The 22,633-nt window shown below is 61.8% G+C and overlaps 1 protein-coding gene across 4 annotated transcripts in view; it reads right to left on the bottom strand.

The window, feature by feature from the left end:
• Positions 1-2,997: 2,997 nt before the first annotated feature.
• The window catches only part of IGSF9 (immunoglobulin superfamily member 9), a 51,530-nt gene continuing 31,894 nt past the window's right edge, over positions 2,998-22,633 (bottom strand). Inside the window, exons 12-22 of one of the 4 annotated variants that reach the window (XM_074938971.1) lie at positions 17,580-17,696; positions 16,467-16,617; positions 15,447-15,570; positions 14,948-15,123; positions 13,758-14,017; positions 12,834-12,918; positions 12,352-12,522; positions 11,314-11,359; positions 9,450-10,943; positions 5,075-5,220; positions 2,998-3,823 (exon numbers count right to left, since the gene is read on the bottom strand). In XM_074938971.1, coding sequence (XP_074795072.1) covers positions 3,594-3,823; positions 5,075-5,220; positions 9,450-10,943; positions 11,314-11,359; positions 12,352-12,522; positions 12,834-12,918; positions 13,758-14,017; positions 14,948-15,123; positions 15,447-15,570; positions 16,467-16,617; positions 17,580-17,696 — 3,000 coding nt within the window. In that variant the 3' untranslated portion in view covers positions 2,998-3,593. The remainder of the gene's footprint in view (positions 3,824-5,074; positions 5,221-9,449; positions 10,944-11,313; positions 11,360-12,351; positions 12,523-12,833; positions 12,919-13,757; positions 14,018-14,947; positions 15,124-15,446; positions 15,571-16,466; positions 16,618-17,579; positions 17,697-22,633) is intronic. The other 3 variants (XM_074938972.1, XM_074938973.1, XM_074938974.1) reach the window with 3 other exon arrangements.

The raw sequence follows: 22,633 nt of genomic DNA on the forward strand, positions 1-22,633 counted from the left end.
TCACTGAGTTCATGGCTTCCTGTTGCAGTCGCTGGTGCTCGGAGTGTTTCCAGGCAGATGCTGCCAGTGCCCAAGAGCCGAATGCCTGCGGCTAACCCCAGCTTCGAGCACAACTCGAGCCTTTGGGGGCAGCTGCTGTCCGGTTTGCAGGGAGGATTTCGGGGCCAGGATTCAACCTTAAATGCCCATGTAAAACCACAGGTGTTATCTCCACTGCCTGGACTGCTTCCCTCCCCTTCCAAGGCAGGGAGGGGTGCAACTTCTTTCCCTCTGGCCAATCACACCAGCCCCCCCCTTCCTGCTCACCAGTCTCCTGCCCCCCACAGCCCTCCCCTTCTCTTCCTCTTCAACCCATCTCTTCTCTGACCCCATCCCACTCAGCCCCCTTCCTATCACTGCCCCCACAAGGGCCATACGTGGTGATGGGGGGAAATCACCTTAGATTCAAGGCCAGAGGGGACTTTTATGACCATCTCCTCCGAGCTCTGCCCAGATGCCAACTGGTGCCCTGGCATTGAGGGAAGGACCATCCCCTGTCCCCTAGCATTGAAGGTAGGCAGCCCCATGGAGTCCCCCCGATGCCCTGGCATTGAGGGAAGGCAGCCCCATGGAGGCGCCCCCTCCCCCCCGGTGCCCTGGCATCGAGGACAGCTAAGATAGCCTCATGGAGGCCCCCCCCAGTGCTCTGACATTGAGGGCAGGCAGCCCCATCAAGCCCCCCTGGTACCCTGGCATTGAGGGCAGGCAGCCCCATGGAGCGACTGTTGTGAATAGGCCCCAGCTGCTGAAGCAGCTGCAGGGGGTTGGGGACGCTCATGCTGTGGTGCGCACTGGGGCTGGTTATATGCTCCCCCAGCCCGGCCCCCGCAGCCCAGCCAGGCTGGCAATGATGTGGGGGGTGCCCGCATCCCAGGGCACATGGTGCTAGGGCGGGCCAGAGACTCATGCCCAGACAGCTCATGCTCCAGGCCCTGTGCCCCTCCGTGGGAGATGCTGAAGTCCAGCAGTTTGTCTGATGCCCTTGCCAGCAGGCCCCTCTATGTGGGGGGAGTGGAGGGAGCAGGGACAGCCCCCTCTCCCCGCCAGCTCGAGACTCTAGTCCTGTCCCAGAGGATGTGTCCAGCCTCTGCTGCCAGGGAGCAGCCTGGGGAGCTGGGGGTGGTAGAGTCCAACTCTCACCCATGAAGGAGGCTCGTTGCTCCCCTGGGTCTCAGTCCAGTGCCACCTCCTGGGCACTGATTGTCCCCAGTCCCAGCAGCCAGGGCAAGCCCCTGGTCCCAGCACACGGTGTCCTGGGGCCTATGGGCTGGGCTGGCACAGCAGCTCCCACCCTCAGTGCCAGGGAGCAGTGCCCTGATCTCACGGTGATGGGTGCCCATTGGCACCTGGTGCCTGGCAGAGTCCTTGCCCAGGGTATCCTGGGCAGCAGCACAGAGCAGGGCCAAGCAACCCTTGTCACCCCTGGGGATGGGGGGAGGCATATGCCCACGAGGTCTTTGCAGGCAGCAAGCTCTGGGGCAGCTACAAACCCAGCAACAGCGGCACTGCGGCCTGAGCTGGCCCCACTTGCTCCTGCCGCATGACCAGGCTCCCAAGCAGCCAGCAGGTGCCCCCAGCTCTCTGGGCCAATCCCTGCTCCCTATGTGTGGGGTAATGTAATGGGGACTCTGCCTGGGGGGGGGCAGTGCCCACAGGAGATGGCATTCTGGGGGGACAGACAAGGCTGCCTGAGTTCATTCACCCCAAACTACCTCTTCCCCCAGGGACCGTCATGCTGCTCCTGTCCTGGCTCGGTTGTGGGGGGAGGGATCCCAGGGCAGCGGGAGCAAAGGAAGTGGGGGCTGGGCAGGGGGAACTGCAGGGAAGAGTCTGTGGTATGGGGGTGGGGCAGAGGGGTATTGGGGGAGGATTGTGGGGTGGGTGGGGCAGGAGTGGGTCTTCGGGGCAGGGATGCTGGGGAGGGGTTGGTAGTGGGCGGGAGGGGACACAGAGCGATGCCATGTGGAGTTCATGGTGCAGAGGTGTATGGGGGTGGTTGCAAGGGAAGAGGGGTTGAGTGGTGGAGGGAGGTGGGCTGGGGGAGCACCATGGGGCGGGACGGGGAGGGGATGGGACGGGGAGGGGTCCATGGTGTGTGTGGTGCTGCGGTGGGGCTGGCACATGGGGTGGGGGAGTTGGGAGGGGTCTATGGTACAGGGGAGTCTGTGGGGAAGGGTGTGGGGAGGGGAAGGCAAAGGGAGGCACCCGGAGTAGGGGAGGGGTCCATGGGGCAGGGCTGAGGGAGGCAGCCGACGTGGGGGAGGGAGGGGTTCATGGGGCAGGCTTGGGTGGTCCGTGGCCCTGGAGCTCTGCGGCCCAACCACTTTCCCTGTCAAATGACCTGCCTGAGCCTGGCCAAATCTGGGGAAAGAGGAAGTGCAGCCCATCCGGCCCCAGCAGCCGGGCGTGGCCTCCGCTAACCCTGCCCATGCCAGGTGCTGCTCCAGGGCCTGCTCTAGCCCGTGCCCCCGCCGCAGGGGCTGCACCAAAGCCCTGCCCCTCACTTGGGTGCTGGCCAGGGATCACCCCAACAGGCCCTGCTGGCCACTACAGCAGCAGCCTTGCTAGATTTCATGTTGCCAACCCCCTGTGGCTGCGTGGAGGCCACAGCCTGGTCAGCCTGCCCCCCCTCTGCCCACAGGGCCTGCAGCAGCTAGGGCCAGAGGGGAGGGGGGCACCTGCCAAATAGAGACGAGCCGGAGGTAGGCCCAGGCCCCAGCCCTCCTGAGCCAAGGCAGCTGGAAGCAGCAGGGTGCTGGAGGTGAAAGGCTGCGTGGCCCCAGGTGGGGGTGATGGCACTCCACAGGGCCGGGAGGTGACGGTGGGAGATGGGGGCAGGCGCTGCGTGGGGCCGGGGACTGATGGCTGGAGGGCACTCCGTGGGGCGACAGCGAGAGATGGGGGAGGACACTCTGTGGGGCTGGGGGGTGACGGGGGGAGACGTGGGAGGGAGCTCTACAGAGCTGGGTGGGAGGGGGTTGGCAGATGGGGTGGAGGCTCCCTCGCCTGGCATTGGCGCCTGTCTCCCCTTCCGGCATGGTCTGTCACTCCCATGGGGGCTAAAGTCTGTGCAAGTCTCTCTTTATTCCGTTACAAATGCCTCTGCCCTCCACTCATCCCCTGATAGGACCCCTTGGCCCATCCCCCACAAGGAGCCCTTGGCCCACTCCCTGGCCCAGCCCGTGCGAGCTCCTGGGGCAGGAGCAAGGGACAAGCAGCCTGTGGCAAGTGCTATCTGTTGGCTTGGGGCTGGGCCTGGGCTCAGCTCGGTCCCCACAGCTGTTCAACCACGTGCTGTACGAAGGGCCGGCCAGGCCGAAACGCACCTGGCAGGCTGAGCATCAGGCATGGGCTCCCCGCATCACAGGCCCTAGGACAGCCTGGCAGACCAGCCACTGCAGGGGCCTCCTGAGTCCTGACCCCACATCTGCTGATGATCCCATGGTGGGGCGTGGCATCTGCCCAGCCGGGGCGCTGCAGGGATGCCCTGCCACCCGGCAGACTCTTTGCAGCCCAGTCACGCCAGGCCGTGCGAGAGAGCGGGGTGCGTCCTCTCACAGCAGTGTGGCCTGCTCGAAGCGCTCGTCGTAGCCACGGCTGCTCATCCTCTGCCTGCGCTGCTGGGCAAACTCCCTGCGGCGCCGGTATGCCAGGAACTCCTCCCTCAGGGCCACGCAGCGAGCCTCCGGGCTGGCACGGGCCTGTTCTGAGCCCGACGCCTCCAGGGCATCCACTGACTTAGAGTTCCCCGGGGAGCCACTGCCGTCACTGGGAGCTTTGGCACCTGCAAGCCAGCAACAGGGACGGCGTCAAGGGAGGGGAGGGCAGGAAGTACCCTCCACCCCAGTCCTGCCCTCCCTCATCATGGTCCCCAAGAGGCTGCTCCAGGGCCGGGGGAAGGGAAGCAAAGAATGACTCCTAGCTGGGACCAGCTCAGCACAGCTCACACGGGCCCACCCACAGGGGCTCCCAGCTGGGACCGGCGCAGCTCACACGGGCCCGCCCACAGGGGCTCCCAGCTGGGACCGGCTCAGCATGGCTCATCCATGGGTTGGGTCCCTCCTGGAGGTAGAGTTACTGCTCACAGCCCTGTCTTGGTGCCCGCTCATGGCTGGGGTAACAGCTGGTGAGCCTGGCCCCCCGGCTGGGATTGAGAAGCACCAAACAGCAGCCCGTGGGGTTGAGGGGCTCTGACTCCAGAGGGGGATAGGTGAGGAGCTAGACTGGGCCTGGTGGCCTCCTGTGTGGTGGGGTAGGAATACAACACTGTGCCTAGCTAACCCACTGCTAGGCCTACAGCAGGGACATGGGAAGCTTGGTCTGAAGCCAGCCCTGGGGCAGAGTAGGAATTTTTTGTAATATTTTGTATGTGCCTCAGTTTCCCCTAGGTGGCGCATGGTTAAGTCAAAGGTGGGAAAAGGTTGTTCAACTGATAGGCCTTTACTTAGTTGGCAGAGATCCAGGTGTGACTGACGCCTGGCTGTGTGGGGCCTGGGGCCCCAAGCCCATGGAAAGTCCCAGAAGACAATGGCCTCTCCCATTGCCTGGACATTTGGCACCTAGCAACTAATGACCATGGATGGCCCACCCTCTGCAAGTGTGACCAGCTGGAGAACAAAGGCCTCCTGGGGTTGTTAAGTGTGGGCTGCTGGAAGCAGCAGATACTCCTGGGCTGGGACTAAAGAGGGGTCAGAGGTCTCTGTGCTGGCCAAGATGGACCATGCTGTAACTTTCTGTTTCTCTGCATGCCTCATTCTGGAGGGGAGGGCTTGTGCTAATCCCTGGGATACAGCGGAGGCCCCGGAATCTCAAATCACAATACAGGCTCTGCTCACCTCCCCTATGGAGATGCAGCCACCTCCGGAGTAGGATGTGGCAGCTGTTTATACTCACATCCTCATGCCCCTGTACAGGAGTCCAGGGAAGAGAGTTAGGGAGGCCCCACAGGCACCTGGAACAGCAGGGAGGGCTCGGGGGGGCAGGACTCTGGGACTTGGGTGGCCAGCCCGCAGGCAGGAGCACCCTGCTCACTCACTCTGCCGCTCCAGCTCCTGCACAGCGATGGTGGAGACGGGTCTCTTGGGGTTCCCGCTGCGGTACAGCTGCAGCGCATCCAGGATGTCTGACTCCAGCGCAAACTCCGAGTCCCACTCATAATTCTCATCCACAGATGTGTTCCTCCTGCCGGGCAGAGGGCAAAAGCAAGCGTTAGGAGCTGGGGCTCTAATGTGGGACAATGTCCAGTGCTGGGGGTCGGGCTGGCTGCCCCAATGCCATGGGGAGGGGAGCAGTGAGAGGCTGACAGGGGGCTGGCTGCCCCAGTGCCATGCTCAGCGTCGGGGAGACGGGAGCAGGGGAAACACTGCCCCAGGGGGCTGGCCGAACCACTGCCCCAGTGCCATGCCCAGCGAAGGGTGAGGGGAGAGCAGAGAGGATGCCAACAAGGGGCTGGCTGCTGGGGTGAGGGAGTGCCTCAGGAAGGATGTGAACAAATTGGAGAAAGTCCAGTGAAGGGCAACAAAAATGATTAGGGGGCTGGGGCACATGACTTATGAGGAGAGGAGGGAACTGGGCTTGTTTAGTCTGCAGAAGAGAAGAATGAGGGGGGATTTGATAGCAGCCTTCAACTACCTGAAGGGGGGTTCCAAAGAGGATGGAGCTCCGCTGTTCTCAGAGGTGGCAGATGACAGAACAAGGAACAATGGTCTCAGGTTGCAGTGGGGGAGGTCTAGGTTGGATATTAGGAAACACTATTTCACTAGGAGGGTAGTGAAGCACTGGAATGGGTTACCTAGGGAGGTGGTGGGATCTCCATCCTTAAGAGGTTTTTAAGGCCCAGCTTGACAAAGCCCAGGCTGGGATGATTTAGTTGGGGATTGGTCCTCTTTGAGCAGGGGGTTGGACTAGATGACCTCTTCCAACCCTAATATTCTATGATTCTGTCCCAGGGCAGCTTGACGCTTCCCACAGTGGGTGCCAAGCGACCTTCCAACTCCAGGGCCCTAGGCCTGGCATTGCACCCAGCAGGTCCCAGGGCCTGACCGCCCCTGGGTCCAGCAGTGTGGGGCCACGTGGTGCAGGATGGGAGCGAGGTCCCAATGCCCCATCCATCCCAGACCTAGGGCATGGCTTGGGCCCAGGGTAACACCTCACGGACAGGCCCAAGAAGCACAGCCTGCTGCTGGGCTTGACCTGGGCTCTGTGATGTAGCCTACAATCTTCCTCACTCCCTCCCAGCTCACTGGGCTGGACTCTCCCTGCTGCTCGGGTCCCCAGGCCAGCGAGCGAGCGTCCCCCCCGGCATAGGAGAGAGAGGCCTTCCTGTGCGCTGGCGTCAGCAACGGCACAAGGCTACACAGCAGAGCCCCAGGGCTGGGGCGGTGACTCTGCCTGGGCTGCTGGGGTCACCTTTAGCCTCCCTTCCCTATGGGGCGCACATGCTGCTCCGTGGGCCACACAGGGGTCACTCACACTGCCCCACAGCTAGATCTGCCACTGAGCCCCAAAACCCACCCTGAGCCCATAACACTTGACAACTGGCAGCACTGAACACCTGGGGGAGTGAGCCGAGCCGGATGGGGAGTGCCCCCCCCGCACAGCGCCCTGGGGGAGTGAGCCGAGCCGGACGGGGAGTGCCCCCCCACCCCCTCACAGCGCCCTGTGGGAGCGAGCCGAGCCGGGCGCGGAGTGTCCCCCCCACCCCCCTGGGGGAGTGAGCCGAGCCGGACGGGGAGTGCCCCCCCACCCCCCTGGGGGAGTGAGCCGAGCCGGGCGCGGAGTGCCCCCCCATAGCACCCTGGGGGAGTGAGCCGAGCCGGGCGTGGAGTGCCCCCCCCACCTCCCTGGGGGAGTGAGCCGAGCCGGGTTCAGGGTTCTCCCCTCCCCGGGTAGTGAGCAAGTTGATCACTGGGAGAAGGGACACCAGGGCTGCTGCTTGGCCCCATCTGGCCACAAGGGACCAATCCAGCCCCCCTTTCTCATGCAGAGCGTGCCGAGTGGCTCGCCCCTGCAGGGCTAGAGGCTTGTGGCTAGCCAGCACCCCTTCCCAAAGGAGGCGCACCTGGGTGAGCAGAGAGCAGCAGCTGGCTGCAGCGAGGGGGATGCTCAGGAGCTAGGAGCCTGAGGAGCTGTAGCTGGCTTGAAGCAGTGGCTGCAGGGAGCCAGTCCGGCTCCTACAGACACTGAATTGTGCCCAGCTCTGGGAACCCCCCAGCTAAGGGAGAGACACACTGAATGGGGTTGGGACCTGGAGAGCCAGGACACAGCTGAGGACAGAGTAAAGTGGAGCCCGGGTGGGGAAATATTTTAATTTCCTTTGGCCTGAGTTGGGTTTGAGGAGCCCTGAAAACGAGGGGCACTTGGGTGTGATCCCATTACACACCCCTGAGCCCGGTGCCACCGCTGGCCTGGCCTGACCTGCTCCCCTGCAATGGCAGCAAAGATAGGAGCTCAGACCAAGCTAGGCACACAGCAGCAGCTGACACAGTGGCCACTGGGGGTCGATGGATGCTCTGGTGACAATCCAGGCCAGGGGCAGCAGAGGCCTGCACACCCCATGATCCCACTGGCCTCCAGCATTGGTGGGAGCTGGCTGTGTGGGAGCAGGCCAAGCTATGGTCTGCCAGGGGACCTGTGCTGTGGGGTGGCGTGCAGGGCGTGGACACAAGCTCTGCTCCATCTACTGAGGGGCTTCCCCCGACACACCCAGTGAGGCCCCCAAGGCAGCAGGCTGCTAGGACGGCGCCAGCTCCACAAGCACGTTCTGACATGCAGCCAGGACCCCCAGAGCTCCCTCCCCGGCTCAGCACATCTCCCATGGTGTGGGCCATGCCCTGCCCCGGAACTGCAAAGCCGCTGATGGGGGGGCACCTGGAGGGCTTGGGAGGTGGTTTCAGAAGCTCTGGGGGCTCTGGTGGGGGGAGGGGAACAGCCCCTCCTTTCCTCACCTGCTTGGATCAGGGCAAAAGAGGCCTGGAGATTTCAAGGGAGGGACATTTGCATGCCTTTGTCTCCTCCCAGCGATCTCAGACACTGACAAGCTGCTCCCAGCTGGGTATCTGACACTGCGTTCAGCAGTCTCGGGAATGCACCCTAACTGGGGGCTGCTGCTAAAGCAATCAGCAGTGACATGTGCCATTGTTAGGGTTAAGGGTCAACACCACCTTGAGGCACTCGAACAGTCCCCCTGCTCTCAGAGCTATTGGTCCAGGCTGCCTGCAGAGCACCTTGTGGCCAGCCTGAGGGCTCTTGGTAGCCAGGGGGCTCAGATATTTCCATAGCGATGAAGAGATTCTGGAGCTCAAACATGAAACTACTTTAAGAACCAGCATCAGTCTGTCTGGCCACGCTGCAGGCTGATGGCCCTTACCCTCCCAGGGCTTATGCTGCCCCCCAGGCCTCTCTAGCTGGTTGTTCTGGGATGTTCAAGAGATTTGGGGGGTGAGGTAAATATCTTTTATTGGACCAACTTCTGTTGGTGAGAAAGATGAGCTTTCAAGCTACACAGGGCCGGGAAAGGTACCCCCAGCGTCACAGCAAAATACAAGGGGGACTAGAGAGTTTAGCATAAGTGGTTAACACCCATCAAGGAACCATTCAAGGTGAAGTGCCTCATTACCATCCCTCCAGCCTAGGGAGGAAAGGAGGGCGGTGGGGGAAAGCACCTGGGAACAGGGGAGTTCTTAGTGGGAAACAAATAATTGTAAAGAGCCATAAATCCAGTCTCTCTCAAAATCATGGACTGGGCAGTGTCTAGGGCAGGCTGCCCCATGCCAGGTCTCCAGGAATTTCACAGCCTTTGTGCTCCCTCTTCACCCCATGGACCAGCCACCAGCAGTCTCTGCGGCTCTCTGTGGGGGTCTGGGCAGGCTCCCACGCCCTGCTCCAGAGCAAAGCCCATGGCAGCATGGACCTCCCTCACCCTCCCATGCCACAGCGGACAAACAGCCTAGGAGCTGGGCATCGGCTCATGTGAACACTGAGAAGGAAAGAATCACTCACAAGAGGGTAGAGGCCAGTGGGAGCTCTGTTCAAAGCAGCTTAGGTCCATCTCCAGCCCCTGCATTTGGCCATGCTGGGACACTTTACAGTCCCGGATTCCATTACACAGAGAAGGGCTTTTCATCCCTAGTTCTCCCCGGGAGCCAGGGCAGGGCAGAGCTGAGGGTGTTCGGGGCCTGGGTGGGTAAGGTGTCTGGGTGCAGCTGGTTTCCAGGCTGGTAATGCCAGATTTGGGGTTCCCTCGGATAGCTCCCCATAGCCACTGTCCTGGGCTCTCAGCATCCAGGCTGCAAAACAGGCCCTGGGGTTATTATCCCCATCACCGCATGAGTCAGCAGAGCTGGGAATAGAACCCAGGAGTCCTGGGGTTTCTTCCACCCCTCTCCCCCAACCCAACCCATGTGGCTCACCTCTTGCTGACAGTGGCAATGGCCAGCTCCTTCCTTGGCCTGCCCTCCTCTGCCATGGAGCCCCGGGACTCGCTTTCGCTTTGCCAGCCTGCTGTTTCTTCTAGGGGGGAGCTGAGGTAGGTGCCCCCCAGTGACAGCGCCAACGAGGGGGGTCTCAGGAAGGACACGCTGCCCCGGCCGCTGCTCTGGCTGGTCAGGCTGCCCCGCAGCAGCTTCTCGGCAGGTGGCCCTGAGGCCTGGTGCTTCTCAGACACCTGAGCTTCCAGCAGCCCTGCAGGCAGCGGCTGCCCTGGCAGGCTCAGGGCCCAGTTGGACTCTGAGGAGACGGCTGTGTACATCAGCTCGGTCCTGCTGCTGTCCGTGGGCGATGGCCCCCGGCCCCAGGGGGCCTGCTCCTTGGCCGGGAGCGGGTCGGAGCCCAGGAAGCCTGGCCACACCGTGCTCCCAGGCAGGGCAGCCTTGGCAAGGACCACCTGTGGCTCTGGTGGTTTGAGGAGAGCCTTGCTGGGTGCCTGCTCCAAAGGAGACTCTGCAGTGCCATGTGCGTCCATGTAGTCCAGGCAGGCCACCCGCTCTGTGCTCTGCATGGGACCCTCCTCCCCCAGCAGGGTGGGCTCCATGCTGCCCAGGGCCTGGGGCTCGCAGGGTTCCTCCTGGGGCGGCCAATCCCCATCCACGCTCATCTCCTTGAAGAAAGGCAGGCTCAGGTACTGGAGGATCCCACTCTGGGCCGAGGAGCTGGCTCTCTGCTGGCTGCTCGGGGACCCAGAGTCCAGTGGCTTGGGGCTGGCCAGAGCTGGGGTGCTCAGCAGCCTGCTGAGCACAGGGGAGCCCACAGGGCCTGGGGAGTTGCGCAGCGTGCTCACAGTGCTCTGGCAGCACCCCTCGCAACACGTGCCATCTCGCGGCTCCTCCACTGTGCTGAGGGGCAGGGGCATCGGGGAGGCCACTGGGCTGAGGTTGATGACGCACAAGGGCTTGGCTTCTTCCGTGGGGCTGCTGCTGTAGCTGAAGTAGCGTCCCTGGCGGTAGCCAGAGGATCTGGCTTCTCTACGGGCCTGGCCTGTGGCCTTGGGCCGTAGCGGCACTCCCCTCTGCCAGATGGGCTCCTCTGCCTCCGGGGGAGCATACACCTGCAGGTAGGGTGCTGGCAGGCTGGGCTCAGGAGGGGTGGGGGAGGGATCCCGCTGCAGGAGCTCGGGGAACAGCTCCGTCTTGAGGGCACAGGGGAAGGCTTCCTGGGGCAGCCTGTCTGTCTTCACCACAAAGCGCCCGTCCGGGCCCCGGCAGATGCGCTCCAGGGGCATCGCATCCCCGATATGGCTTTCGTACACCGTGTACTTGGAGCTGGTCCTAGGACCGCCAGCAATGGTGAGGCCCAGACTGGTGCCAGCCTTCTCCCCGCACAGCAGGGTCCGGCGCAAGCTCTGGTATGGGGAGGCCTGCAGCTTCAGCTTCATGGTGCTGTCCGGGCTACCAGAGCTGAGAGAATTTCTGCAGAGAAAGAGAGGGATTACTGTGGGGGGAATCCCCCTGCCTCCCGCCACGGGGCAGCCCCTGCCTACTTGTTCCCCCCATCCAACCTGGCCTGCACATTCACTCCAAGAACTGAGGACAACCCCCCAGCCCCGAGAGGGAAGGGTCAAAGTGCACTGCTGGGGAGCTAGCCCCACACCAGAGCATGGCCAGTAGAGGGGTGGCCCGTTCCCCTCAGCCCCACCCCAGCAGCCAGGACCCAGCCCCCCTCCCTCCCGCTTGAAGCCCCACCCTGAGCCAGCGGGGAGCAAATGAGGAAAGCAAGGAGAACAGCATGGCACAGGGAGCGTGGTGAGACAGGAAGATGTTGTGGAATGGCGCGACTTACTGCGGAGGTGGAAGCTTCTTGTTGGGGGAGAAGACGAGTGGTGGATCTGGAAGGTCATGAGAACACAAGGGGATCACATGGCAAGCAACTCAATGTGAAATGAGGAGAGTGCAGTGGCCTGTGCCTGCCCCTGGCCCCCAGACATGCCCTGAGGGCCCCCATGGGTTGGGGGGGTGATAACCTGCTTGTGACAACGGGCATGAAACCCACCAGCGCCCAGGGGCCACCAGACAGCCATCAGGGGATGGGTTACAGCCCCTATTGCCCTGGGGCTGGATCAGAACCGGTGCCCCCTAGAAAGGAAAGGCCCCGTGTCCCATTTCCCACTCCGCTGACCCAGCCAGTCCCTTGACCTAATGGTGTTGCGCATCTCAGCTCACCTTCCCCACAGCCCCATTCCCAGCAGGGGACTTGCTCTGGGCAGGTTTTGCTCCTCCAGGAGGGAGCAGCAGATGAAGGGACAGGTAGAGAGGCTGGGATCAAGGGGACTCCATCATTCCCAGGCCTTGTCGACTGGGGAAAGTGGCACCAGTATAACCCCAGGAGTTCAGTGACTTCGGGGCAGCCCCCGGGGACTGCGGCTCACCGCAGTGGATAGTTGCTGTTTAGCCTGCGTTGGTTCCTAATGGCTGTAGCTAACCTTAACTAGCCTGGGTCAAACCAAAGTCAGAGCAGCCCCACCAACAGGGCACCCGGTTAACTGAACCACTTTGAACTCACCCCTCTGGCTGCAACAGTCCTGGGGTTCTGCGTGTCCCATGCCAGCCTGACCTCAGCTCCCCACTCCTCTGGGCTCTTCCCACCCAGCCAACCTAGAGGGGGCTGTCACCCAATCTGAGTTACAACCTCATGTCCCTTGCCTCCTGTGCCCCCCACCTGGGCTACAATCCCTTACCCCTATGTAGGGAATGACCCCTGACTCCGCTGAGACCTCACCCCATCCTCCAGTGTGTTTCTGGGTTGCCCAGCAGGATCCCAGCCCCTTGCTGTGCTCCCGGCCTCTGCAACTGCCCTTCCATGCCAGGGTTGGGTCCCTACCTTGCCTGCGTTTCTGGAGGCGGGCGGCACGCCGGCGGTTCATGATGCAGGCTACCATGGTGCTGAAGATCACAGCCACGCTGAGGAAGCAGATGCCCCCGATGACACCGGCCAGCACAGGCTGCGGCAGGAGCTCAGGCAGCTGAGTGCGGGATGGATACACCTCCATACCTGGGCAAGGTGACGGGGAGAGGCCTCAGACAGCCAGCAGGGCGAGGGGATACCGTCTTTCTCCCTTAGGAGGAAACTAGCCCATAGACACTTACCTAGCAGGGAGGGGCCCTCTGCTTGGGCACAATGGCCAGTTCAATTCCTGCCCTGGTCACACCCAGGCTGGCCTGGCTTGGGTGCATGGAGGTAGGCCCATGCCTGAGGGGGCAGCACAGGAGTTGTGGCAGTACAGGTCCCCTCCCCTGCACCCCAAGGATACCCAGGGCCCCGCCAGGGCGTGGCTGGCTGTCCGGGGCAGCACAGAGCTTTACCTGCTGTGGAGACGTTCACGGTGTTGCTGGGATCACTAATGTAGCTCCCGGCAAAGGCCACCAGGCGGAACTCATAGTAGGCGTCCTGGGAGAGCAGAGAGGCTGCATTAGCGTTACCGCCTGTGCCGGCCAGCTCTCCCCCATGATGTCGGGCGCTGACCAGAGGCAGCTCCTGCCACAGGACCTGCAGTGCCACAGCCGTGTGTGCAGCGAGCTGAGGGCTTCCATAGCACCAGACCCACTCTGTCTCAAAGCACCTCTCAAAGCAACTCTGCAGAGACACCTGGGGACAAGCAGAGGCCCTTCCGGCCAGCCTCGTCCAAGCAGTACTCACCACCAGGGGGCCAGTGCCAGAGCCGAGCAGAAACCCATTTCCACCCTCAGTGGCCCGCTGGGCAAGAGGACACTCCCATGATGCACCTTGGCCCAGGCCCGACCAGGCTGTTTGGGCCCCGCTAGCCCTTTTAGGCCCTGCTGCTGTCCTGAGAGCTCAGTAGCCTGCAGCACCAGGGCACAGGCTCCGTAGTGAACCCTGCAAGCCAGGGCCCAGGGCTTCCCACCCTGCAGGGAGCACCAGGCACCAGCCTGGAGCCACTGTTCAGCCCATGGGCTGCCAGCCCCCTGCTTGTGCAGGTCTCCCCTCCCTACCCGGGGGTCCCGCTTGGCAGGGGTCTCCGAACTCCACAGAGCCAGCCAGGGGCAGGTACATCAGCACAGCACTAATGAAGAGGCCACAAAGCACACCGGGCGTGCAGTCATCTAGTGCCACCCAGCCAGGGAGGGGCTGCTCCTCAAGCCCGGGGCTGCATCCTTCACAGCTCAGTGCCAGGGGCTCAGGCTGCCAATCTCAGCAGTGGCAGGCAGAGACCCGGTGCAGAAACATCCATTGCAAGACCCAGAGGTTGGCATTTCAACCCCCCTCACCCAGCCAACCTTGATGAGTCCTGGCACCAGGACCTGGGTCTTCGTGCTGGGGATGGAGCCATCCAGTACCTCCCAGCCACCCTGGTCCTGCCGTAACTCCAGTGCGTAGCCTGTCAGGGCCACGGAGAACTGCAACGGGGGCTCCCACTGCAGCAGGACCCCGCGCGATGTCTCATTGGCCATCAGGGACTGCGGGGGGGACAGAAAGACGTGTGTGGCTGTGGTAGGCAGCTCAGGAGGCACCTTGGTCGTCGGGAAACCTGAAAAGAAAGGAGACACTGAGGAAAGGAACCAGGCAGCCATTTGGGGGAAGGGGCTGCGGAGGAGCCCCAGGGACGCTATTCAGGAGGGGTGCTGGGGGTACCCCAGGCAGCCACTCAAGGTGGGGGTGAGTCTCAGAGCCGCCATTCAGGGAGAGGGGTAGCCCCAGGCAGCTGTTTGGGGGAAATGGCAGGGGGAACCCCAGGGCAGCCACTCAGGGGATGTGAGCTTGAGTGGGTGGCTGGGAAGCATGTTCCTTCTTCCCTTAGTGATCGGAACCTCCCTGGGGGGCAGGACATGGGAAGGGGACACGGGAAGGGGCAGCCCTAGAGCCCTGGGATTTTCCAGCATCACTTGAGGGGTGGGGGTTCCTTTCCCAGGAGTTCAGGGGGTAGGGATCCCGCCCAAAGGGCAGCCAGTGGGAATGGCTTCTGGGGGGTGGCGAAGGTCAGGGTGCCCCTACAGGTGAGGTCCCTCTTCTAGGTGGAGGAGCTGTTCCCAGGTGTAAGGGAGCTGTTCCCGGAGGCTGGGGTAAGGGAGAGGAGAATATTTCCAGGAGGCAGGGTGCTGGCAGGGGGGAGCCAATCCCGGGCTGGTGGTGGTGATGCTGATTCTCAGGGTTGCTGGCGGTGGTGGGGCCATTCCTGGGGCTGGTGGGTGGAGAGAGGGGAGCCTGGTTCTCAGAGGTGGGGGCAGTGGGGCGGGGGGCATTCCCGGGGTGCTGGCAATGGGGGAGCCATTCCTGGGACTGGTGGTGGGGCGGTTCTCTAGAGTGCTGCTGGTGGTGGGGCCATTCCCATGGCTGGCATGGGGGGCCCAGTTCTCAGGGGTGCAGGCAGTGGGGGCTGGTGGGGGAAGAGGGGAGCTCAGTTCCCAGGGGTGCTGGTGCGGGAGTGGTACTCGGGGGGGAGGGGCAGAGGCTCTCTCACCCAGGGGGAAGGAGGTGACGATCTCACTGAAGGGGCCGCTGCCCAGCTTGTTCTGGGACAGGACACTGAACTGGTAGCCAGTGGCTGGCTGCAGGTTCTCCACCAGGAGGTGCCAGGCCCCCACAGGCACGGTCAGCGACACCCAGTCATGATGGGGCCGGTTCAGGTGCTTCACCCTGAGGAGACAGAGCAGACAAGCTGGAGCCAGCGCTAGGGCCCAACCCCCCCATGCCCCCCTCAGTGAGGGCCTGTGCCTGAGAGCCCCAAATTTGCCCCTCATGAGGGCGCAGGGACACAGCCTCCACCTGTGCTGAGAGCTGGGAACTCCCTGTGTTGTATCCGTCCTGCGTGGGGCAGGGATCCCCGCGCTCACACCCAGGGCTAGCCTGGGCCATGGGCCCTGTGCCCTGTGCCCCCATGGCCGTGCCAGCCCACTTCCAGAGCAGGTAGACAGGGGGCACCCCAGGCAGTTGAGAGCCCTGCCTGGCATGGGACTCACAGTGGCGTGTACCAGACGCTGAACCTCTGGAAGTATCCCCCGTCGAACCCTGGCTCCCAGGAGACGTTGGCTGCCAGCAGCAGCGGCAGCACCAAGACCTTGGTGACAGCGTGAGGGCTGGTGCCTGGTGGAGACAGCCGGGGTGGGGGGTGAGTCAGGGGCCATCTCTGCCCTGCCCCTCCCAGGGCTCAGGCTCTGGCTGGGAGCTGCCAGGGGCAGAGTGCCACCTGGCCAGCACGAATGCCCCGCCCCACAGATGAAATGGGCAGGCGCCATCCACAGGACGCCCACAGGGGAGGCACCTGCATCTGTGGGCTCACAATGGGCAGTGGCTGTGCTGGTGGGAGCGGCTGGGATGCTGCTCACCAGGGCACACTGGCCTTACACTGCAGAGTCCCTGACAGTGCCCAATGGAGCTGGGCACAGGCCGAATCCAACATGGATTCCAGCGCGATACGGGGTCTGGGACATGGAGATTGGGTGTTTGTCTCATGTACACTCCGCCAGGCATACCCATGCACAGCCAGTGCACCCCCCCTGCCCCGACAGGCACAAAGCCACCCACCCCCACCCTGTGATATATCCACACCCACCCCACACACCCACTCCCACCCTGAGCCCCCCGCACGCAACCACCCACTCCCACCCTGAGCCCCATACACAGACACACAGCCGCCCAGCCCCACACCCGTTCCTCCCCGACACACAGCAGCCCACCTCCACCCCGAGCCCCATACACCCCGCCCCCCACAGCTGCCAAACCCCACCCCAAGCCCCATTCCCCCGACACACACAGCCACCCACCCCCACACTGAGCCCCATACACACACAGCTGCCCACCTCTCCACACCCCCCCCCACAGAGTCGTCCACCTCCATCTCGAGCCCCATAGACACACTGCCAATGCATCCCCCCCATACATACACACACACAGCTCCCTCCTCAGAGCCCAAAGGTCCTGGGTCAGGCCTCCCACCCACCCTGGGCAGCTGGCAGTGGTGTTGGCATGGCCCAACTCACCCAGCACGTAGACGGAGGTGGTGGTGCTGATCCGGGCCACCTGGTTGCTGACTGTGCACTCCCAGGCCCCGTGCTGCTCCTTAGCCAGTGGCCGGAAGACGAGGCTGCTGTTCCCATCCACTTGGGCACCGTTCCTCCCTGTGCTTCCAAGCTGCAGAGCAAAGGCGCAGCCACACTGACACCGGCAGCCCAGCCCTCTGCCACCCACGGGTCCCTGAGCCCACCAGTGCCATTGTCCACCAACCAGGGGAGAGCCTGAAGTGGACAGGGCTGTGAGTGCAAATTTGAGGGGGGCTGGGCCCTGCACGTGCAGACGGGGGGGGGGGGGGGGTTTGGGGGGGCCAGGCCGGCAGGCGTGCACAGATTGGTGGGGAGATAGGGTGGCGCCGGGCTGGGGGAGAGCAGCTTGGGGAGAAAAGGGGGGCCATGAGCATAGATGGGGGCTGAGGAGAGTCTCTAGGCAGTAATCCAGCCAGCGACCAAGCTGAGCTTGCTTCCCACCACACTGGTGCCAGGGCTGCATTCATCTCGAAAAGCCTTGAACCTGCCACCCCAGTGGCAGGTGGGAAAGGTGAGGCACAGGGAGGGGCAGTGACTGGGCCAAGGTCTCACTGAGAGACAGGGGCAGAACAGGAACAAAGCCCCAGAGTCCTGGGTCATCGCTTTCTCAGAGGGAGGGGGCTGTCCGGAAGGAGACCCCCACCCCGCCGCGAGCTCTGGAAGGGTTGGGGCACAGGAAGTCTCTTCACAGGGAGAGCCTGAGGAATGAATAACTCAGTGGATGACCCCCATCCCCAGGGCTCCGCCTCTCTGGGGGTGTCTGTAAGGCAGGAGCTGCATGGGGCAGCTGGGCCGCGTAGGGCTGGCTCCCCCTGCAGCACTGAGCCGAGTTCTGGGCCACAGTGGGTCCTGCTTGTGGAGCCCTGAAGCTCTAGGCTGCACCCCACTGCCAAGGGGAATCTGCCATATGGGTGGCCAGCAGCAGAGCCGGCACCAAACCACAGGCTGGGGGAAGTGAGGGTGTGATGTCAAGGAGCCACAGTCCCTGAGCCATGGAGAACCCAGGCTCCGCAGTCCATCCTGCCATCTGAACCCAGAGCTGCAGCCCCCTACCTTTGCCCATGTGACCGTGGGTGGGGGGTCTCCTTGGGCGGTGCATGGTATCACCAGTTCGCGGCCCACCTCCTGGAAGTACTCCTCCTTGGGGCGCATGGTGAACATGGGAGGGTCCTGGAACAGACACACTGGGGTAGCTCAGCACCCCACTCTGGGGGCAGGGGGAGCAAGACAGACAGACAAAGGGGTCAGGGCTCAGCAGCTCAAGCGGGAGGTGGTGCTGGCCTGGACTCATGGGCAAGAGATCCGACAGGTCCAGGGAGCAGAGCAGACAGAGGGCTCTGCACAGTGGCACTCAGGGCAGGGAAGAGACCAGCCTGAGCACGGCTACCCAGCTTGCTCTGTGGGGTGCACAGATGGGGTGGGTATTGTAACAACAGCCCTGGCAGGCCTACCCCAATTGTGAGCTTAATCCAAGGTTAAAGAATGTCCCAGTCACCTGTAACCATGGGTGTTGATGGGAAAAGGTACAAGAGGGAGACAGACAGGCTGGATTAGTACAAGTAAAAAAGGCCTCCACATGGAACTCCAGGACTGTGTTATGTTCACAGCTGGTAAACAAGAGGAATGTGGGACGGAAATCAATGCACCAGAATGGGTGTGTTGGGGATTAGGAGGGGATGAGCTATTCCACCCAACCCCCTCTTGAGGTCCTTCAAATGAAATTAGCAACTGGCTGGGACCAACAGGAGCAAGGTTCCCCATAGTGGCTGCCACCCCCGCCGTCTTCTGGGAGTTGCTGTGACTCCACTGGGCCTTCACTGTCCAAAGTGTCCTGACCAGAGCAGGCCAGAGCAAGGGCATCACCCCCTCCACCTGAATCCTGACCACAGCAGCTTCAAGTCCTCCGGCTGTCGCTCTCTCCCTTTTCCTTCCCCACCTTACTTCTTCACTTTCCTATCTCTCAGGACTTGTCTGTACTAGAACATTCCTGTTCTAGGCCCGAGAACCATTGCGAAGTCAGGCAAGATAGGTTAGGGTGGGTTATGGAGCCCAACTCCTGTGTCAGGAGTTCTGTCATTAGAGGACATTGCAGAGGCAGATATTTTGCCAGCTGGATCATGGTCAGGAACCACCCGTCTCAGCCACACCAGAGCCATGAAAATGATTGCTGCTTTCTTGTTTCAATTTAAGCAGGGCTTTGTGGATCAGTGGAGTTGGATGGAAGGCATATAATAGACCCCAGGGCTAAGAGGCAAGGAGTGCATCCCCCAGGGAGTCACGACCGTGTGCCTCCCCTCCCACCCCGCCGCTGAGAATAGGTAGCGGCATTTTGAGTTGGAAGTTGTGGCAAAGAGGTCTTTCTGTTGAAGAACCCAGGCAAAGCAGATCTCTCCAAAGAAAAGACAGTTACCTTTTCTGTAACTGGTGTTCTTCGAGATGTGTTGCTCATGTCTATTCTACAATAGGTGTGTGTGCTCGCCACGTGCACTGGTGGTGGAAGTTTTTCCCCTAGCAGTACCCGTAGGGGGGAGCCCCCCCCCGCCTCCCGCCACCCGCCACCCCTGGAGCTGCGCCTGCCTGGCGCGGTATAAGAAGGGCTGCGCTCCCCACACCCTCAGTTCCTTCTTGCCACACAACTCCGACAGAGGGGAAGGAGGGTGGGATGTGGAATAGACATGAGCAACATCTCGAAGAACAGCAGTTACGCAAAAGGTAACTCTCTTTTTTCTTCAAGTGATTGCTCATGTGTATTCCACAATAGGTGATTCCACGCTATATCTGTTGGAGGTGGGTAGGAGTTCACAAGTTCTCGGGATGGAGTACCGCCCTGCTGAACCCGACATCATCCCTGGCCTGGGAGACGATCGCATAGTGCGAGGTGAACGTGTGAACCGAAGACCACGTGGTGGCCCTACAAATGTCCTGGATGGGGACATGGGCCACAAAGGCAGCTGACGAGGCCTGTGCCCAAGTCAAGTCTGCCCTCACAATGGGCGGCGGGGGAACCCCTGCCAGCTCATAACAGGAACGGATGCACAAAGTGATCCACTTAGAAAGCCGCTGAGTGGAAATGGCTGACCTTTCACGCGCTCAGCCGAGGCGACGAACAGTTGCGACTTTCTGAACGGCTTGGTTTGCTCGAAGTAGAAAGCCAGAGCTCGCCTCTTGTTGAGCGTGTGGAGATGGCGTTCCTCACTAGTCGCGTGAGGCTTGGGGCAGAGGACTGACAGAAAAATGTCCTGACCCATGTGGTAGGCGGAGACCACCTTCGGGAGGAACGCGGGGTGTGGGCGGAGCTGGACCTTGTCCTTATGAAAAGCCGTATACGGCGGTTTGGGCCCTGAGCTCCGAGACCCACCTGGCCAACATGAATGCTACCAGGAAGGCAACCTTCCACGAGAGGTGAGACCAGGAACACATGGCCAGTGGTTCAAACGGGGCCCCCATGAGACGAGCCAGCACCAGGTTTAGGTCCCACTGTGGAACCAGGGGGCTTGGAATATGGGTAGAGAAGGTCCAAACCCTTAAGGAACTGGCCGGTCATAGCATGGGAAAACACCGTGTGCCCTTGCACCAGGGGATGAAAGGCCGATATGGCCTCCAAGTGTACCCTGACTGATGAGGGTGCCAGTCCCTGGGCCCTCAGGTGGAGGAGGTAATCAAGGATAAGCTGGATCGGGGCGGCCATCGCGGAAACCGAGACCACTTCGCCACATAGGAGCGGCAAGTGGAGGGCCATCTACTTTCAAGGAGGACGCGCTGAACCTGTTCCGAGCATGTCCTTTCCTCGCCACCTAGCTACTGAGCAGCAACGCAGCGAGGTGAAGGATTGCTAGGTTGGGATGGAGGAAGCGGCCCTGGTCCTGAGAGAGCAGGTCCGGGCGGAGCAGCAACTGCCATGGCGGAGCTACCACCAGCCCCGAGAGGGTCCTGTACCAATGCTGCCAGGGCCATGCCGGGCCAATGAGGAGGACCCTGGCTTTGTCAGTCTTTATTTTCTCCAGGACCTTGCTGATCAGAGGGAACGGGGGAAAGGCGTAGAGGAGCTGGCCTGACTAGGACAGGGTAAAGGCACCCCCTGGAGCAGAACCGGGCGCCCAGCAGGTGGAAGGCTTTTAAGTAGATGTCGTGGGCTATACAGAAGTCCCACAGACTGAGGGCTTCGTGGCAGAGGATTGGGCCCTGCCTTGCCTGTTGATATAGAACATTGAGGCCTTGTTGTCCATGAAGACCCTGACTACCTTGCCCTCCAGGTGCGAGCAGAAGGCCATGCACGCCAGTCGCACCGCCCTGAGTTCCTTGACGTTTATATGAAGGGGTAGGTCTTGTAGAGACCACAGGCCTTGGGTCTGAAAATTCCCCACATGGGCCCCCCAACCCAGGTCCGATGCGTCGGACACCAGCTCCAATGACGGGGCCCTGGACCCCTTGGAGCATGTTGTTTGGGGTGGACCGCCACCACAGGGAGGTGATCACCGAGTTCGGCACGGTGAGGACTTTGTCCATTCTGTCCGTGGCTTGGGAGAACTGCGAGGCCAGCCAAAGCAGGAGGGGCCTCATTCTGAGTCTGGCATGGTGGACCACATATGTGCACACAGACATGTGACCCAGCAGTTGCAGGCAAGCCACCGGGAACCTTGTGACCGAGTCAATGAGCTCTTTCAGGGTCTCGAACCTGTCTGGTGGGAGAGAGGCCCTGGCTGACGTTGTGTCCAGTAGCGCCCCAATAAACTCTATGCATTGGACCGGGACTAACGTGGACTTGGCACTGTTTATCAACAGGCCCAGGGCAGTACATGTGGACAGGAGGAGTGCCACATTATCCCTAACCTGCGACCAGGAGGTGCCTTTGACTAGTCAGTCGTCCAGATATGGGAATATTTGGACCCCTGGTGTCTGAGGTTGGCCGCTACCACTGCCATACACTTTGTAAGGACCCTGGGGGCAGTGGACAGACCAAACAGTAGGACCGTGAATTGGTAGTGACTCTGTCCCACCATGAAACGGAGGAAGCGTTTGTGCCCCTCAAATATGTGGATGTGGAAGTACGCGTCCTGTAGATCGAGGGCAGCATACCAGTCCCCGGGATCCAGTGAGGGGACGATGGAGGCCAGGGAAACCATGCGGAACTTGAGTTTCACCATGTAGTGGTTCAGGCCTTGCAGGTCCCTGATGGGCCTGAGCCCCCCTTTGGCCTTTGGGATAAGGAAATACCGGGAGTAATACCCCTTGCCCAGGAACTCCTTGGGCACCGCCTCTATAGCTCCTAGGTCCAGGAGCCGCCCCACTTCCTGCAGAGCCTCGTGAGAGGGATCCCCCAGGAGGGACGGGGGCGGAGGGCGGTTGGGTGGGGAGGAGGTAAACTGAAGGGTGTAACCTCAGGAGATGGTGTTGAGGACCCATCGGTCCGAGGTGAGCCGCGACCATTCTGGGAGGAAAGCACACAACCGATTGGAGAAAAGGAGCTTTATTGGGGGTAGGTCCCTGCTGAGAACTGGTGGGGTACCCCCGAGCGTCCGTCAAAAACGCCTTTTGCCCGCCTGCCTGCCCTTAGAAGAGCCAGGCTGGGGGGCAGGCCGGGATTGTCGTTGCAGGCACTTTCTATAGTCCCGATGCTTTTTGTGGGCGGCCTCGTACTTCGGGAAGGCGGCCTGGGCAGGAGCCTGCTGCGGCTTGAACTTGGGTTTTGCTGGAGGAGGGACACAGAGGTCTGGAGGGTCGTGCGGGAGTCTTTCATGTCATGCAGCCTTGTGTCTTTTTCCTCAGCAAACAGAGCCTTCCCGTCGAAAGGGAGATCCTGCATGGATGACTGCGCTTCACTGGAGAGCCCAGAGAGCAGAAGCCATGACGCTCGTCTCATGGACACCGCTGAGGCTATGGACCGTGTGGCCGTGTCCACTGCATCCGAAGCGTCCTGCAGGGATGCCTTTGCGACGGCCACCTCCCCTTCCTCCATGAGCGCCTTAAAATCCTTCTTATCGTGCTCCTGGAGGGAGTCCTCAAACTTGGGGAGGGATTCCCAGAGGTTAAACTCATAGGGACCCAGGAGAGCCTGATGGTTTGCTACTCGTAGCTGAAAGCTTGACAACGAATAAACTTTTCTCCTG

This window comes from Natator depressus, chromosome 24 (assembly GCF_965152275.1).
Source record: "Natator depressus isolate rNatDep1 chromosome 24, rNatDep2.hap1, whole genome shotgun sequence".
NCBI classification, from domain to species: domain Eukaryota; kingdom Metazoa; phylum Chordata; order Testudines; family Cheloniidae; genus Natator; species Natator depressus.